The sequence below is a fragment of the Emys orbicularis genome, chromosome 4, assembly GCF_028017835.1.
Source record: "Emys orbicularis isolate rEmyOrb1 chromosome 4, rEmyOrb1.hap1, whole genome shotgun sequence".
NCBI lineage: Eukaryota > Metazoa > Chordata > Testudines > Emydidae > Emys > Emys orbicularis.
Genome location: NC_088686.1, coordinates 135,215,589 through 135,233,740, shown reverse-complemented (window position 1 = coordinate 135,233,740; position 18,152 = coordinate 135,215,589). Strand labels below are relative to the sequence as shown.

At 47.9% G+C, this 18,152-nt stretch overlaps 1 protein-coding gene across 1 annotated transcript in view; it reads right to left on the bottom strand.

The window, feature by feature from the left end:
• The window catches only part of SCUBE3 (signal peptide, CUB domain and EGF like domain containing 3), a 99,417-nt gene extending 81,619 nt beyond the window's left edge, over positions 1-17,798 (bottom strand). Inside the window, exon 1 of the mRNA XM_065403191.1 lies at positions 17,714-17,798. Within this exon, the coding sequence (XP_065259263.1) occupies positions 17,714-17,798 (85 nt within the window). The remainder of the gene's footprint in view (positions 1-17,713) is intronic.
• Positions 17,799-18,152: the final 354 nt, after the last annotated feature.

Genomic DNA, 18,152 nt, shown 5'->3' with positions numbered 1-18,152 from the left:
GGGCGAGCCATCAGTCTCCAGGCCTCCTCCAGCCCTTGGCCTCTGCTGAGACTGCCAACAACTGGCCTGACGCAGCCGGCGCTCAGAGCAGTGGAAAGACTCCCGGTGACTTCACCAGGAGCTGGATCAGGATCAGTACAAACAAGTTCAGCCATGAGCTGTTGGGCTTGGTGCGGGAATCCCCACACAGTCAGAGAGCGCCGCTCCCTCCCCAGCCAGCCTTCTCCCCGGCACAGCCAGAGAGCACCAAGCCCCCACAATGACTAGTGACTAAACTCCCCTGGTCTCCGGAAGCGGGTTCTCAGCCCTGCTGGAGACATTCCACTCTGCCCAGGTCTCCATCCGGCCCCCCTCTCAGCAATGGAGTTTATCCTCACAACCCCTGCGTAAGGCAGGGCTGGGCCATGATCCCCACTGCACAGATGAGGCACAGAGCGACTCGGTGACTGGCCCAAGGTCGGACGGTGGCTGAACCAAGAACGGAACCTAGGTCTCCTGTATCCCAGCCTGTGACTTAACCCGTAGCCCATCCTCCTGACTCCTTGCTCCAGAGTGGAGAGCTCCTTCTCCTCCTCTCTCCCCTCAGGTCTCCTCTTGCCAGTCTCCCCCTTCTTCTGCCCCCCAACCCCCCACCCTTTCTATCTCCTTCGCCCACCAACCTGGTCCCCCTTCCCAGCTCCCCCTGCTTAACCTCACTCTCTTCTTCCCTCCCTTTCTCTCCATCCGTCTGCTTCACACGGCCCTCCTCTCCCTGCCTCACCCCCTTTTCGCTCACTGTCTAGAAGGTGCCCACCAGCCCTGTTGCAATTGAGCAGCAGCAGCTCCGCTGGCAGGCGATGTACCGATGGCAGGGGATAAGCACCAGGTAGGAGGTGGAGGAAAGGCCTGGCTTCCCTACCACCCCGCACACCCCGGCTCCAGGAGGACGCAGTCTGCTGGCTGCAAAGGTTTAACACAGCAGGAGGCAGAGTTATTGGAGGTTTTAATGACAGTGGCCATTTATAAACAGACAGCCCCTGACTGTGGTTTATGAGTAATAGGCTATTCACCTGGTTCCCTTCTGGCGTTTCACTATGTGGTCCCTAAGGGTATGTCTACACTGCAATTAAACACCCGTCGCTGGCCCATGTCAGGGCCTGTAAAACTGCGGTGTAGACGTTCGGGCTCGGGCTGGTGCCCAGGCTCTGGACCCTGCGAGGTGGGAGGGTGTTTTACGGCAGTGTAGACATACCCTAAGTGAATAAGAGAGTCCTCATGTGCCGCAGCAGACACGAACATGTCTACGGCTCACGTCTCATTCATTCAGCTATAGGGCCACCATTGCCACTCCCGAGGGGGTAATTAGCTCGACTGGTTGACTTTTCAGCCCAAGCCAGGGACTGACAGGTACAGGCCCCACCCCCAATGCTGTAAGCTGGCTGATGAGCTATTGTGGGGTCTTATTCTGGTTTTGCTTCCTTCCCAGGCTGGCTTTCACCCCCGGTTCTCACAAGAGCGAAGGGCACAGAAGCTATGCTGATGAGCAGAATAATGCTGGCGTTTAAAAGGATTGTGATGACGACACAGTCCCTAAAAGGAGAGAGAATCAGTAGCTGCATCTCTCTCTACCGCCAGGTATTGTACAGATGGCTTCGCACGAGCTAGAGGAACGGTGGGCTGGTTGGGTTAAGGCACGGGACTGAGGCTCAGGAGAGCTCTGTTCGATTCCTGTCTCTGCTACAGACTACCTTTGTGACCCTGGGAAAGTCACTTGACCTCTCTGTGCCTCAGTGTCCCATCTGTACCATGGGGATCATAGTAAGGGTGTTGTCTGGGTAGGTCCATTAATACTTGTGAGGCTCAGACACTACAGTAGGGTGACCAGACAGCAAGTGTGAAAAATCGGGACAGGTGGTGGAGGATAATAGGAGCCTATATAAGAAAAACACCCCAAAATCGGGACTGTCCCTATGAAATCGGGACATCTGGTCACCCTACACTACAGCAATGGGGGCTGTATAAGACATAGGAGAGGGGGGTAATAAAATAGGTCTTGACCCACGGCAGGACTGTTCCCTGCAATACACCATCTAGCACACAGGCTCTCAGTTTGGGGGTCGTGACTATTCGGTCCTTCCCAAATGGCTAATCTCAATGGAAAGAGATTGAAACCCACAGATCCCACAGTCTCGCTCAGAAAGCCCAGAGTGGCCGGGATGCCGCAGTCTTCTCTTGGGAGACTATTCCGCTGGCCTAGTAGATCTTTGCTCTCAGGAGATCTGCTGAGCAGACTCCCAAGTGGGGGAAGCCGCCATTAGAAGCGTGAACGTGACCAATGGGAGTTATCCCAAGGAGGGAGTCCCACATCGAGCAGGAGAAAACCCCAGTTACTCTCTCTCACCCTGCCTCTTATTCTCACACTGGCAGGGAGATCACAGGAGCTGTTATTGGGAGGTTTTCACTTGCAAGGCAGAGGGGGCACATGCATGTGTACTGTATAAATATTTACACAATGCATTCAGATTTGTTATCCTGCATTAATCATGGCCGGGAGCCACTACTGCAACCCCCGGATCATTAATCACCCATTAGAACCTCACCCAACACACTGGAGACAACAGAAGATTTACAGTCTGGGGTGGGGAAATCGGATCCAACTTTCTGCCGGAAGAGGCACCTCCAGACAGGGTGGAAGAGAGCACGATGCAACGGTTCCATGTCGCCATCGTGGAACTTGATTGCCTTCTTAGACTCAGGGCAGGTCTAGGCTACCGCTTGAGTCGATCTAACTTACGTCGCTCAGGGGTGTGAAAAAGACACACCTCCCCCGACCTACGTAAGTTACAGCGATCTAAGCACTGTCCGCACTGGTGCTGTATCGCCGGGAGATGCTCTCTCACGGAGGCGGAGTAATCACACCAACGGGAGAGCGCTCTCCCGTCAGCACAGAGCGTCTTCACCAGTCGTGGTGCAGCTGCCTCGGTGCTGGAGCACTTCTAGCGTAGACCTGCCCTCAGGCTCTACTTGCTCTGATCAAATTCACCAGGGAGCCCTCTGCTCAAACCCTTCTAGGGCTCGAGGTTAATACAGCCATTCAGTGCACAGAGCGCTCGCGAGGAGAGAAATCAGATTCTTTGTGCCAAAGCTTTTCCGGCTAGTAGCGACCCCTGTCAGACCCGAGTGGTTACCTCATAACTCAGCAACATGGAGACAGCCACATTTTGAGGCGTAACTCGTCTGAGCACATTTGGCCTCGCTGATAGCTCGCACTGGCTGGGCACAAAGAAGGGGCCGGTCCCCACTGTTAAAGCTGTCGGTAGTGAGACGTCCCCAGCTGCAGACTTCCCCTCTGCTCCCCGTTGTCCGTCCCCCCACCAACCGCTGCCACGCGCACTTCACCGATCTGCTGCAATAAAGAGCCGGTGTGCAATGAAAGCTACCCAGCTTCCCCAGGGATGCTTTCTGGTCACCTCCCTTCCTTTCTGAAGCTGGGATCAAGACTGTCACCGGCCCCATCTCCCTGCATCCTTCCTCTCATTGCCTTTCCACCCTGGTCTCTGCCCTGCTGCCCATCCCTATTCGCTTACCCTTCCGGGAAGGGGAGCCCTTGCTAGTCCAAACCTTCCACATTCCTGGGATTTCCCACCCCCATATTCCTATGAAACTGTGTAGTTCCAACAGGGCAGCTGCCGCTGCAGACCCTCCAACAATAGGTGAAGATGAAAGGGCTTCCACAGAGCCAAAGACAACGCTGTAGCTTAGAACTAGCATCTACTCCACCGCAGGGAACCCCTCGGACACAGGGGTCTTAGACACAGATGGAAGGGAAGGAGGGTCAGATTCTTTTTCCAGTCATGCTGGTGTAACTCCAGGGCAATTCCACTGATTTAAATGTCATTACTCCTGATTTACATGAACGTAGCTGAGTTCGGGATCTGGCCCAAAGTTCCTTACAGTTCTACGGGAGAAATGGGGAAGGTCATTTCCTCCCAAGCAGAGCCAGGCATTTTATTGTGGAAATACACCCCCCTCACCCTGCCCCCAAGGGCGCACGCACCCAACAAGACACGGGCACCACTTTTAAAATTAAAAACATCTGCAAATAAAAACAAGATGAAAAAACCTGCAAAAGCCCACAAAAGTGTCAAGTTCATCCTTCCCCGAGTCATATTTCCCAGCTCCCGGGAAACAGAGCTGAGACTTCCACACAGGATCACACAGAGAACTCCATGACCACATTTCCTAAAGGAGACTAGGGGCTCAGAGAGCTCGCCACGGAACGGGAGCGGCTCCAACCCCTCAGGTATACAGAGCCAGGAACCCGTGGCTCAGGCTGCGGTGAAGGGGGGATCCCAAGTTAAAGGCTAATGGTCGCTGCAGGACACGCAGAGTCCCCCTAACCTTTTCCTTCCGCTTCAACGCTCTTGCTGCTGCCCACACCGATCCGCAGACCTGACATGCTGCCCCTGGGGAGACACAGGACGCCGGAGTCTTATGCAAAGGCCAGAGATGCCCCTTAGTACAGACAAGGCCATCTTGTGCCCCAGCAAACCACCACTGGCACGGGTTGCAAACACTCTCTCAGCCGGTACCACAGAGTTGGGGACCTGCGTGGTGCCTGCTCCGAGGGAGAAGGGGAGGATTCACAAGGCTGCAGCTAAAACACTTTTCACTCAAAGAGCCATTCAGTGCAGGAGGAAGCGCTGGAATTACCATAACTCACCATTTGGCATCGCGTCCAGCTGCAATTAGACTTTCAAAGGAATATTCAACTCTATGTAACCTTTTTCATCGCATTGAAAGGGATGCTAAGAATAGCAAGACTCAGCACTTAGGCACGGCTGCCATCTTCACAGCACTTTTCAGACACTAACCGATTGTGCCTTGCAGAAGTAGGGAAGCATCAGTTTACAGATGAGGAAACTGAGGCACGGACACAAAGGTCTGGCTTTTCAGAAGTGCTGAGCACTTGGGGTTCCATTGGCCTTCAGCGGCCCCCGTGGGTGCTTGAAAGTGCTGGAAATGACTGGCTCAAAAGGTGCACAGGGCGTTCACGGCACAGGCACCCAGATCTCTTTACTCCAAGTCTGATGCTTCAAAGCACAAGATCACCTTGCTCTCCTCCTTCTGAGCACTAGTCACGGACCAGGAGCCCGTGGGCGCTATACAGAGAACAAAAGACCTTTGGCCAAAATTTACAAACCCAGGAGGCTAAACTGAGGCTCCCGATCCACATTTAAACACCTAAGTAAAAGCAGCCTGATTTTCAGAGGCGCTGAGCAACACCAGTTTCCACTGACTTCAGTCGGATTTGTGGGTACTCAGCACTTCCGGAAAGGAGGCCAGTTATGCATAGGCACTTACATCTGGATTTATGAGCATAATTTTAGGTACCAGAGCTTGAAAGTTTTGGTATAAGTGACTTGTGGACAGTCACTGAGGGAATCGGAGTCAGAACGGGAATTAGAACACAGGAAGGCATCTGGGAGCAGTCCCCAGACGCTCTACTTAACAGCTCTCAAGGTAAGACACTTCTTTACCAGTGCTGATAATAAAATCACATTAGCTTTGAAATTTCTAAATACTTAATTTAATTTACTCTGCTTCATTTTCACTCAGCGGGGACAATGAGATCTTCTAGACCAGCGGTTCTCAAACTTTAGCAACCTGGGGACCCCCATTTTGATTTTAAAATTTTCACAAACCCCAAAACCCCACACTCAGCCCCAGGCCCCGCCCCCACTCCACCCGTTCCCCCAAGGCCCCACCTCTGCTCAACCCCTGCCTCTTTCCACCCCCTCCCCCGAATGCGCCCGGTCCCGTGCAGGAAGCGCTGGGAGGGAGGGGGAAGAGTTGGTCATCGGGGCCCGCAGACCCCCTGGAGTACCCCTACGGACACCCAGGGGTCCACAGACCCCAGTTTGAGAAACGCTGTTCTAGACCATTTTGCTTTCTGATGTTAGTCTGTTTCATGTCCTGATTTCTGGGCACAGGCTCAATTAAAGCTGGTCAAAACCCCATCTCTTTTCTATGAACATTTTCAAACAAAAAATTTTCATTCAAAATTTTGCATTTGAAATTGTTCGATATTTTGTGGGAAATTTTCAACGCGGTTTTCGAAAAGTGAAGATGTTCAAAATACCACATTTTTGGTTCCCCCCCTTTCTTGTCATTTTTTTCTTTTTTTGCCAGTGAATCCAACTTAACGAACAATGTCTAGGTTTTCCTCCCACGTCTTTTTTTATTTATTTTTTGCATTCTGTAGCTTTTCAAAACATCTCCAAATGTGGAGAAGATACACGTTGGCAAAAGGATAAATGAAAACTTTGCCACTTTGTAACTTTTCCAAAGTTGGAGAAATTTTGAGAAGTTACTGTACGGGGAAAACAAAAACAAACAAACATCGCACTCAAATTCCTCTATACAATTCATTCACTGGCAAAGGAAACCTCCGCTCCCCCTAAAAATCCCATATTTCAGAACATCAAAATCCTGGAAAATTGTTGTTTTTTGAAAACCAAAATGAAACACAAGTTTCAATTTGAAACAAACATTTTTAGTTAACTTCCTTTCAAAAACTGCTCACAAAAAACAACAATGCAACCCTGTTTTTCTGCAGGAAAAAAATGTCAGTTGAAAAATTTTGACAAGCTCTAGGCACGACATTGCTGTTTGCGTTTCCAGCACTTTGGAAGAAAGGAGGGTTTCGATTATTAGACCATCTGAGCAGAATGTTTTCAACATCCCATTGATGTTTCTGTTCATATTTGCTTTTGTAAAATCCTCTCTCTCTCAAATGTAGGACACAACCTATGTGATGCTTCCCCTTGATGAAAGAAAGTCCTTTTAATCTCAGCTCTCAAATCCAGGCTCAGACTTAGGTTTTTTCTAGCATTCTGGGTGAAGGAAGTTCCTGTGTGAAATATCCTTTCCTGACACAGCTAGCATTTGACATTTGACATTTGTTCTGTTTATACAGCACAATGGGGTCCTGGACCATGAGTAGGGCTCATAATTAGGAGCATGAGGAAGGATTTCAACATTTTGGGGTTGAAATGGCTGGAGTCATTTGTTCTTGTGTAGAGTCACTGCTACCTACTTCAACCTAAATGAGTAGAAGTGGGTGCTAATTATGGGAACCCAGCTGGAGATCCTATGGGTCTGATTTGCAATGGGGCTGAGCCGCTAGACCTCCAGATGAATTCAAAAATCCATCCAAAAATGGAGGCACCAAGAATTAGTGAATACACATGAAGAGAGAGAGACTATACAGCTCCGTTCTCAGAGGAGCTCTGCCTAGCAGCCCCACACTCTTCTGCGCAGCTCCATCGCCAGGCAAAGCCAGACTTATCAGCCTCATTAGGATGAATTCAGGTGCTGGGTAAATCAGCTGACACAAACTTTCACGATGTGACCGTTCCCAGCCGCGTCTAGACAATTAGAACACAGCAACGTCATCTGGACGCCGGCTCAGCCCAGGCTGCAAGACAATTCACTTAGGCCACGTCTACACTATGGGTGCTGTAGCTGTGCCGCTGTAGACACTTCCTCTAGCGACAGAAAGGGTTCTTCCTTTGCCATAGGTAATCCACCTCTCCAAGCAATGGTGATTAGGTGCACCGAGACACATTTACACCGGGGGTTAGATCGGCACAGCCACAACACACAGGGAGTGCCAGAGTGATGTTGACCTAACTTTTAAGCATAGACCAGGCCTTATTTTGATTGCAAGGAAAACACGGGCACCGCCTATACCAGGCTCTGGGCAAAGAAGTTAAAAATCCAATGCAAAAAAATCACACCAGCACATTCTCCTCCCATCCACTGTCACTGGAACATCTCAGAGACCAGATCAAAACCTCCAACCACCCTGCAAATTCCTGAGACACAGACCCCCACCCTCAGCCCTCTTCAAACGCCTGCTGAACACAGGCAGACTTTGCAGCTTACCAGCAGGTTGAGACACACAGGCTATTTTGGACCAACATGTGAAGAGTGAATCCCATGGGCCCTCATGGAGAATATCCTGCCAGCAGCTCCCTCTGGGTAGCGCTAGTGCCTACACTGATCTTGACCAAGGACTAAATTATTAACACTTATCACTACCAGGCCCACAGTGGGATGGGTCCAAGACTGGTGCCACACTAAGGGGGTGGGGGGGAAGAAGCATTTGTGTACCTGAGGGTGAGGATACAATTTCTTCTTCACTGTCTCTCTCTCCTCTTTCACGTGGCCAGGTGCTAGTGGACACCCAGCAGCAGCAAAGGGTTCTGGGAAGTGGCAACCATAGCACATGCCTAGGGCACAGCCTGCCCCAAATGGAATTTTGTGCGTCACTCAGGAGGAGAATGGGGCAGTGGAGAAGCAGAAGGAAAAGCTGAGGGGAAGTTATTTGGGTTGCTCCCTAGCCATGGGGACAGCCCACACTTTTGAGCACCCTCGGGGCCTCTGCACCCACCAAAGGAGCAGAGACATGGCCCCAGAGGGGTGGCCGCCGGTCAGAAACAAAAACAAACACCAAGGACAGGGGTTCCTGGAGCAAACAGCCTCAAAGCACTAAGGCAAAAATAAATACAGTAAGAAACTTGGGGTGGGGGTGGGGAAGGCCCCCTGTGCTCACACACCTCTTGAGCCACAGCCCACCCCTTCTCCCTCCCAGCTCCTATTCATGCTGACAGCCCCAACCTCTGTCAGCTGGTAGCTCCCTCCTGCTGCTCCACTCCGAGTACAGAGAGCAAGGGGAGTCTACAGAGTGAGCTCATGACTAGGGGTTGCTGTCTGGACCCATCCCCCTCTGCACTGCCAACCGAGAAATGATCATCTAGTCACTAGTGATTTGGGTGCTAACCTGGGACTTGGGAGATCTGGGCTCAATTCCCTGCTCCATCACAGACTTTGGTCATGTCACTTAGGGCCAAATTTCTAGAGGTCTTTAGGCACCCAAAGGTACAGATAGCTAGGTGCCGAGTGGGCTTTCCAAAGGGAGTTAGGCACCTAGGCATTTATCTTCACCTTTAGGCACCTAAATACATTTTAAAATCTAGCCTTACGTCTCTGTGCCTCAATTCCTTATCTGCACAGTGAGGACAATAGCTTCTAGGCCTGTCACAAGGAAAACTACATTAGAAATTGCCCGGCACTCAGATACTGCATTAATGGGGACCCTGTAAATACCTAAGCTACCTAGCAAGCTAGAGTGTCTGCTGGCTCTTCATACAGGAGCAGGAAGGTAAGACAGGATGTTGTGCCCTAGGACCATGCTGGCAGATCCAAGGATGTGTGGCATTCCTAAGAAACGGGAGCGCAAGGATCAGTGACTTGGTTAGCAAAGGAAATGCAGACTACTGTAGGCAAAATCAAAACCAGCATTGCCCTCTCTTACCACTGCAAAGATATGAAAAGTGTAAACACCAAGGCCAGAATTTTCAGAAGGGCTCAGCGTCCCCACTTAGTGCTGGATTTTCAAGAGAGCCCAGCTTCCATCTGGGCACCTAAATAACTGGCGATGGGGGAGGGTCCCAGAGCTCGGGCTGCAGCCCAAGCCCAAATGTCTACACAGCAATTTTTAGCCCCACAGCCCAAGCCCCATGAGACCGAGTCAGCTGACCCAGGCCCACCATGGGACTTTTATCCCTGTGTAGACGGACCCTAAGTGACTTGTCCAAGGGGACGCAGAAAGTCTGTGGCAGAGCAAGGACTGAATCCAGATCTCCAGAGCCCTAGGCTAATACCCTAACCAGTGGTCCCTCACTTCCGCCCTATTTGTATTGCAGTGGTGCTAGACGTTCCAGGGTTCCACTGTACATACACATCATAATACCTAGCTCTTATGCGGCCACTTTTCATCATCAGATCTCAAAGCACTTTTCAAAAGAGGTCACTATTATTATTCCTATTTTACAGATGGGAAAACCGAGGCACAAAGAGATGTTACTTGCCCAAGGTCACCCAGCAGGCTAGTAGCAGAGCCAAGAACAGAACACAGGTCTCCTGAATCCCAGTCCAGTGCTTCATCCACTAGGACACATTATCCATGCTACCAGCTTTATTTATTTATTTATTTTTTAAAAAGCCTGGCTAGGGTCCTTTCTCCTCCTCCTTTTTTGTGTTAAGACAAAAAAAAAAAGCGCCAATACGTTTTTATCTCTAGGCTAAAAGCCCAAATCAATTTGCAAAGCCGGGATGGTGGCAAAAACAACTCCAATACAAACAAAAATGCTGTAATTTTCGTCTCTCTCTAAGAGCTTCAGATTTTTCTTTTAAATTAAATATATATACTATATAAAAATAAAGTTAACAGCCTTTCCGTGTGTGCGTGTGCGCGCACACTTGTGTGTGTAGTTGTTGGCAGCCTCATTAAGTTTCCACTCAGCCTTAATGCCAAATTTAAGCTTTATAACTTCAGGAGCCCTTTTCATCAGGGTATTAAGAACCACCTCAGACACTGCGGTGCAGTTTATTAATCATTTGTTTGGCGCACAGCACAGCCAGGGAGCAGAAGGACTCGGGAGGGCAATTTGTATTGCACTTAAAAGGTCTGGTCACAGGACAACGCGCTGCTTCATCTGGAAGACGATGAAACGGCCTGAACACATGGCCCCTTCCTCCAGAAACAGACCTCACGAGCTCAGAAGGTACTCTGGAGGCATCTCTAAAGAAGCTGGCTGGCTGAGTCTCTTTGTAGTGGAATGGTTTATCAGGAGGCCTCAGAACTCACCGCTTCCCCAGACAACTCTCTACAGAGCCTTGTTTTTTGGGAGAGGGCAATAGGGTTGTCATCCCTCCAGGATTGTCCTGGAGTCTCCAGGAATCAAAGATTATGTCACATGATGAAACCTCCAGGAATACGCCCAAACAAAACTGGCAACCTTAGAGGCCACGGTGGGTTACAAAGTTAAGAGAGAAGGGGAGACACACCCACAGGCAATGGACATGTGCAGTCAAAGACTTAGAGTTCAAATCTCAAACACTACCCCCAGGGCTTTCCAGCGTTAGCCAGGCCCTGCATTTGGTGACTCAAGTAGACGCGTGGGGCCAGACTGTCACGTGACCAGCACCCAACATTCTGAGCTCTTCTGAAAATCTGGCGGATGGAGCAGGCATTTATGTGTACTTCCAACAGATGACAATAAGCCAGTGGCCTTCGCGACGGCCTTCCTTGCCCGTGGCTCAAAGCACTACTCAGGCTTTCATGCCCCCTCTCCCTTCCCGCCCCGATGGGGTATTATCCCCATTTCACAGATAGGGGAACTCGAAGCATGGGGAGACAAAGAGTGATTTGCCTACAGCTGAACAGCAAGTCAGGGCAGGTGTCCTGACTCCTAGTCCTGTGCTCTACCCACAAGACTGTCCTGCCACACCAATCAGAAGGGGCCGCACCGCTTTGAAAGTACCCTTGTTGCTAGGCTGAGATTCCCAAAGCCATCCAGTTTGGACACCCAGTTCCCATTAAAATTAAAGGGTCATGAAAATCTCAGACACAATCTCTAAGGGCAAAATCCTTGGTTGTGCTACTGGGAGAAGGGAGTGAGAGTGCAGAGATGCTCTGGGCCCGACCGCCCTTTCCCTGGCATAAATCAGGAGTCACTCCATAGGGTATATCTACCCAGCAGCTGGCCAAGTGCTTCCTAGTGTGGGCAGACAGACACGCTAGCTCTGCACAAGCTGGTGCATTAAAAAGAGCAGAGCAGACGTGGCAGCACGGGCTAGCCACCCGGGGAGGGACCCTGGGGATCGGGTGGGCCTGCCCACCCAGGCCACTGCGACCATATTGCTTGTCTTTCTACCCACACTGGGACACACCCGCCAAGCTGCTCTGTAGACGTACCCACTGAAGTCACCAGCGGAGAACAGGAGTAACAGGCTTGTTGTGAGCACTATTTTATGCAGCAGGAGGGCAGAATTCCTAACACCTGCACTAGGAATGGTAACTGCTTATTGGGCAAAACCAGGCCTTTTGCTGGCTAGCATGTATGCTGCCATGTGCTCCTCTCCTCCCTTGCCGCTCTCCACCACCGCCTGGCCTCTGCCACAGAAGGAAGGATGAATTCACCGTGGTCAGCCAATCTCAGGGCAGCAGCAGCTTTCTCATCACACCTAAGGCACCGAAGGAGCCATCCCACAGCATGGGACTCTCATCCCCACATCTTAGCACCTCACAATCAATAAGGGATTGTCTTTTCACGGAGCCCCAAGAGGGGTTATCCCCCATTTTACAGTCAGCAAAGGGAGATGAAGTGACTTGCTCAAGGACGCACCGGCAGGATTTGAACCCAGGTCTCCTGCAGCCTAGTCCAGGGTCCTATCCACTAGCCATGTTTCCTCCTCAATAACACCCTCCCTTATGTAAAGAAGAGAGACTATTCAACGACGACGTTGGGGCAGCAAAGCTCCTGTATGCCATGTTTATGGTACATTGCTACTTCTTTTGTGTGCAGGTTCCTATGAGGGGAACTGTGACGATGAATGGGCAAATTCCGCTCTCAGTTACGGAGTGGCTTTGACAGCATTACGGCTTGATAACTCCATGTAACAGAGCTGAATTTGGCCACAAGGCAACAATTTTACAGTCTGATCTCAAGTGGCCCATCAGCTGACCCCCGTAATACCTTGGGCTCCCTTACTCAATGGTCGGGGTAGGAGGCAGTGCTGAGCCTTTCATCAGGTTTTTCCACCATTACACCTTGCTCTTCTGTTTTATTGCTGACGAGCTCTCATGGCTTTTTATAATCAGCCTATGGCTCCGTGGTTCCCTGCGCCGTCCCGGCCCCACAGTCCGTGCTGTGCAATCTCCAACGCCTCACTACAAGCTGGTCTTTCTTTTGTAAATTTCTTTGTGGTTTTCGTGCTTGTCTCCCCCCTAAGGTTTGTTTCTTTAACATGTTACAACACCCCCAAGCTATTTTTTAAATAATTTGCTCTGCTCTGGAGAGGATGGCAAATGTTAATCATTGTTTGGGTCCTCTCCTTCATACCAATTTCACACCAGCATGCAGGAGATCAGACTCAGTCCCTGTGAGCTGATCTGCATTGGAAAAGCTGTGCCGATTTAAACCCACTTCTACTTCCAATTCAGTCTACACCAGGAGGGTTTTGCACCAGTTTAACAGACCATTTTAAATCCATTTAGATGCAACTATTCTAAAATGCACCAGCCCTTAATTCTTTAAGAAAATAGGAGTGTTTGTTACTATGGGTTTTTTGTTTTGGTTTTTGTGTCCCCCTCCTCCCCCCCCGTTTGGATAGTGGATTTTTTAAACTAATCAAACTTTCCTTTTAAAAAATTTTATGTTTAGAAACAGATGGTCACATGATCTCCAGAAGGGAAAAGGGCCTTAGCTAAAAGTCAGTCTGGATGGCGCACTGGGGCTAGTTTCACATTGTGAGACAGAGCAAACCTTCTTTACCATCACAAGCTTTTCCGAACGCCTCTCTAGAGACTTATAATTTCGAAAGTGAAGGGTAAAGTTATTCATGCATATTTTTTCCCAGATAGATTACTCCAGTGTGACTTTCTGCTCAGAAAAATAAATAAATAAAAATCCTCTGCCGTTCGGAGACAGCAATGCACCTCAGCACAGGAAGATTCAAGGTGTCTGGATATTTATACTCCAGTTGTCAGTTACAAAAAAAAAGTCGTTTTCCCTCCCCATTACCCCCCTTTTTATTAAATCTAAGTACAGGCATGTTAGATGCCCTCAATCAAAGATTTCCCTTGAACTGCTGCATGTTGAAATGTTTACAGTTTTATATTTCATATTTTAGCGTGGCGGCAGGGGGAGCGTGATTATAATACTCTGACTTTTCCAGGGCATAAGCAGGGGGAGGAGGAAAGAGGAAGAGTGGGGGGAAAAGGTTACACTGAGATGGGAGGGGAGCGTCTTTTCTCTGCAATCATATAAATTATATTCTTGAAAATTCCCCATGCTGTGGGCCCTGCAGGTACACTCCCATTAAAAGAGAACCCAACCCATTACTCCAGAAACCCATCTGCAATCAGCATCTTCGTAATAACACTGGAGATTAATGCCTCTGGGTAGATAGGGAAGATTCTTGATGGGAGGCTGAAAGATCTTTTCCTTCTAGTGCAAACTGGAGCCATGAAAGTATTATATCTTTATAGATATTTAAGAAAGGAGGCTAATTAATGCTTTTACTTGTAGATTAACAATTATTTAGGCTATGCATTCTGTCTCTATTTAACACACATGTGCATGCATGCGTCCGCGTACGCACACACACGAGATTTTAAACCTCATTTTGCTTTACTGCATTTGTACAGGGTCTGTATTAGACTTTGCACTAGCTAGTGTTTGCAACCCTGGTATTAAGAATGAAGTAGCAGAATCCTTTGATAGATGCTATATTCACCCCCTCCCCCGCCTTATTTTCTTTCTGAATTTTGCCCATCGAAGGGCAAATGCAATTTTGCATTGCTTCTGAAAATGTGGCGGCTGCAGCTCAATGACTTAAGGGAGGATCTAAAGGAGAAGCATGATTATCTAGGACCATAGGAACTGCCAGACTGGATCAGACAATGGGTCCACATCTGGCTCAGAATTCCGACTCAGGGAGGCTGGCACCAGTTGCTTCAGAGGAAGGTGCAAGACACCCTGCAGGAGGCAGTGATGGGATAACCTGCTCCGGAGGAGAGATTTCCTGGGAGAAAGAAGCTGGGAATGGGCGACACTTGATGATTCGCTGTTCATTCCCTCTGGGGCACCTGGCACTGGCCACTGTCAGAAGACAGGATACTGGGCTAGATGGACCTTTGGTCTAACCCAGTAAGGCCATTCTTATGTTCTCCTGACCCCCAGTCGTTAGAGGTTGGCTTGCACTTGTGGCTTATTTACAAGAGTGAAGCCCGGCAGTAGAGCAGGTGACTTCCATGTCACGCTCTTATGGATCGTAAAATGGTTTAACAGGTAGACAAAGGAATAAACAAGAATGGGTGAATTTATCAGCTCTTCAGTACAAAAGGAGACTTGACATATAGCTCTGGCTTCCAAAGTATCCTGAAATATACTCTTTGACCAGTTTATCCATGGGTTTATGGGAAGAACGCAGACCTTAGTAGCAACTTGGTACATACAATTCTTGGCTTGCCAGCATCTTCTTTTGTCTATCTGTTAATTAAACCCAGATTATTTGGTTTTCTATTAATTCCCCTGCCTTTCCCTGCCTAAACAGACCTGACAAGTTCCCCAGAGGTCCAAAGCTCTTCCAGACACTGGCTCCACTTAAGTGAGGCCTGGAGGATGATTGTACTAAATTTGTTCCTTTCTTTCAGACTAAACTTCCAACGGATAATTCAAAGTTATGAATAAGTCAGCAAGCCCTACAAATGCTGAGATTGTTTATTAAAATGAAGGCAAACCCATAATATGGAGATGAACTGCCTCTAGCTTTCAAGACAGTTGCCTGGGTGGTAGCATTAGAAGGATAAAAGCTTCAAAGTTAGTAGATTTTTAAAGAGCCCTTAAAAAAAAAAAAAAAAAAAAAAAGGGGGGGGAAATATTTTATACAATGCCACATCCTCAGCTGGTGTAAAACAGCATAGCTTCATAGATTTACACCAGCCACGGATCTGGCCCATCGTTTTTCAAAACCTCCCAGTAAAACATGCCTTAACCACACTAATTTTTACATGTCAGTTTCCCAGAGACCTACAGTGACTTGTTCATTCTGAAAGCCAGTGGATACTGGATTCCCAATGAGGATACATTTTTCTCTGTGATATGCAATTTATACTCCATGCTTTCCAAGTTCAACTTTTTTCCTGTCTCTCCCTCTCTCCATGCCATTTAGTTCAAGACCTCGGGTCTTTCCAGCGATATAGAAGGATCTAATCCTCAAGTTCAAACTTTTTCACAGCTACTCTTCACTCACAATTCACTGGAAACATCCTCATTGAGAACAGCTACTATTGTACGTTACAGAATTAATTGATTATAACAGATTAGTTGCCTGCTAATCTACAGTTGCAAGAATAATTAAATTTATCTGCTCATTGGATCAGAAAGGTTCTTTTAATTAAAATGGGGAGAGGGCAGATCATCAACTGGGGTAAATCTCTGGATTTACCCCAGTTGAGAATCTAGCCCAATGTTTTGTCTCTCCCCACCCCTCCTCCTTCTTCCCCTGAAGGGATCTGTCAAGTCTCTGCAGGATGGAATTTTACTTTGCTATTTTAATGCAATTCTGGGCCAGGCTTAAATGGAACTGGAAACCAAAAGGCCTTAATAAATAAATATTATGATAAGAAATGAAAGCAATGTATACACCAAAGATAATTTGAGGCGGGATAAAAAACGAAACATTCCTTTCTGAGCCTAAATCATAAAGCTTTACATTAAGCTGGACTTTCTCTTTCCAAACCCTGGAAAATATCCGCTTGTGTTTGCCCAGACAGTCCTCCCACAAAGTCTTCTATTGTTTTAAAAACACTTTAAAAGAGATAAGACAATAGCCTTGAAATTCCTTCCAACTTTGCAGGGGATGGGGACGAGGGGGAGAATACCCATGGCTGAAATATGATTATCATTAATGCTCTTTAGAAACGTCCCCTACTGACCCCCGTATTTCTCCTACACACTATTTAATCTCAGCATGTCCATAGGTGCTTAGATACTAGTATTAAAAAAAAGCCATGACAGATTTATATAGATGATCTATACATACAGAGAGAGAAAAGTGTGTGTGTGAGTGTACAGAAAAAACAGAGATTGATACCGATAGTGGTGCTATAGAAAAAATGAAGATATAGCTAGCCAGACCACGCATATCTGTGTGTGTGTGTGCGCACGCGCGTGTGTGAAAATCTAAGCAAAATATAGAGGTGCTATAAAAAAACCCCTTAAAATACAGATAGACCACGCATAAAGTTAAGTGCGTGTATATAGAAAAAGTCAAGGTAAATATAGAAGTGGTGATATAGAAAAACCTGAAGCAGATAAAGACAGGGTGTGTTTACACACACACACAGTGCTTTGGCTACACACACACACACACACACACACACACACACACACACACACACACACACACACACACACACACACCACCCTTTGGCTTTGGAATTAAAAACCCAAAGAAAAGGTACAAGTCGCCTGCATATATATATATAGCCAAAGCACCATACATCATCTATCTTAAGTTTGTCTCTAGCATCCATCACCAAAGGAGTAGCTAAATGTTTACAGGGTTAAATAAACTTGAATATACACAAAAATAAATATTAATATGCACTTTACACCTTCCATCATTACCAACATCAACTCTTTTTTGACTCTCTCAGCATCACTTGTTAACTCTAAAACCATTAGCTAATTAGTCTTCCCAACCCACATGGGAGTAGGTATTCTTCTTCCCATTTTACAGATAGAGACACTGAAGAAAACTGCTCCCTTTTTCCTCTTTCTGATTCTAGGGCTAAAAAACAAAACAAAGCCACAAAACAACAACAAAAACTTTCCCCACCCAATATTCCCCCTTTCTCCTCTCAAAGAAAGTCTAAACCAACCCCTAAGACATGAACACCGCATTCATTAAAGGGCTAAAAACTAAAGGGAGAGCAGGATAATTTTGTGATCAACCTTGCAAACAACTCCACAATTTATTGTTAATGCTGCTCAATTCTCAGACGGCAGACGGAATTAAAAACCCAGAGGAAAGGTACAAGTCGCCTGCATGCAGATAGAACAGTAAACCTTCGAGCAGGGAAGATTCTTCTTACCTTGGATGGCTTTATTTGCCAACGTGTTTCCAGAGTGGAGGAGAAAGAAGAGAATGCAAAATCCAGCAATCTGCAAAGCCCCCATTGCAGTCTGTGTGTGTGTGTGTGTGTGTGTGTGTGTGTGTGTGTGTGTGTGTGGAGGATAGGGGATAGTTGCTGGGGGGGAATTTTCTGATGCTTTTCAACAACAGCCTAAACATGCAAGAAAGGAGAAAAAAAGGGGTGGGGGTAAGGAGCTCTCTTCTGGCTGTGAGAGAGACTGGGGGAGGGAAGGGAACTGAACTGATGGAAAACGCTGCTCTGGGTTCAGCTTGAGGCTCTTGATTCTAAAGAGAAGCGAGTGAGAGAAGGAGACCCAGGGCAGTTTGAAGAAAGTGGACTCGATCGCTCTCCCGTCTGCTGCCTCTGATTTTTTTTTTTTTTTAAATAATCCCAGCCA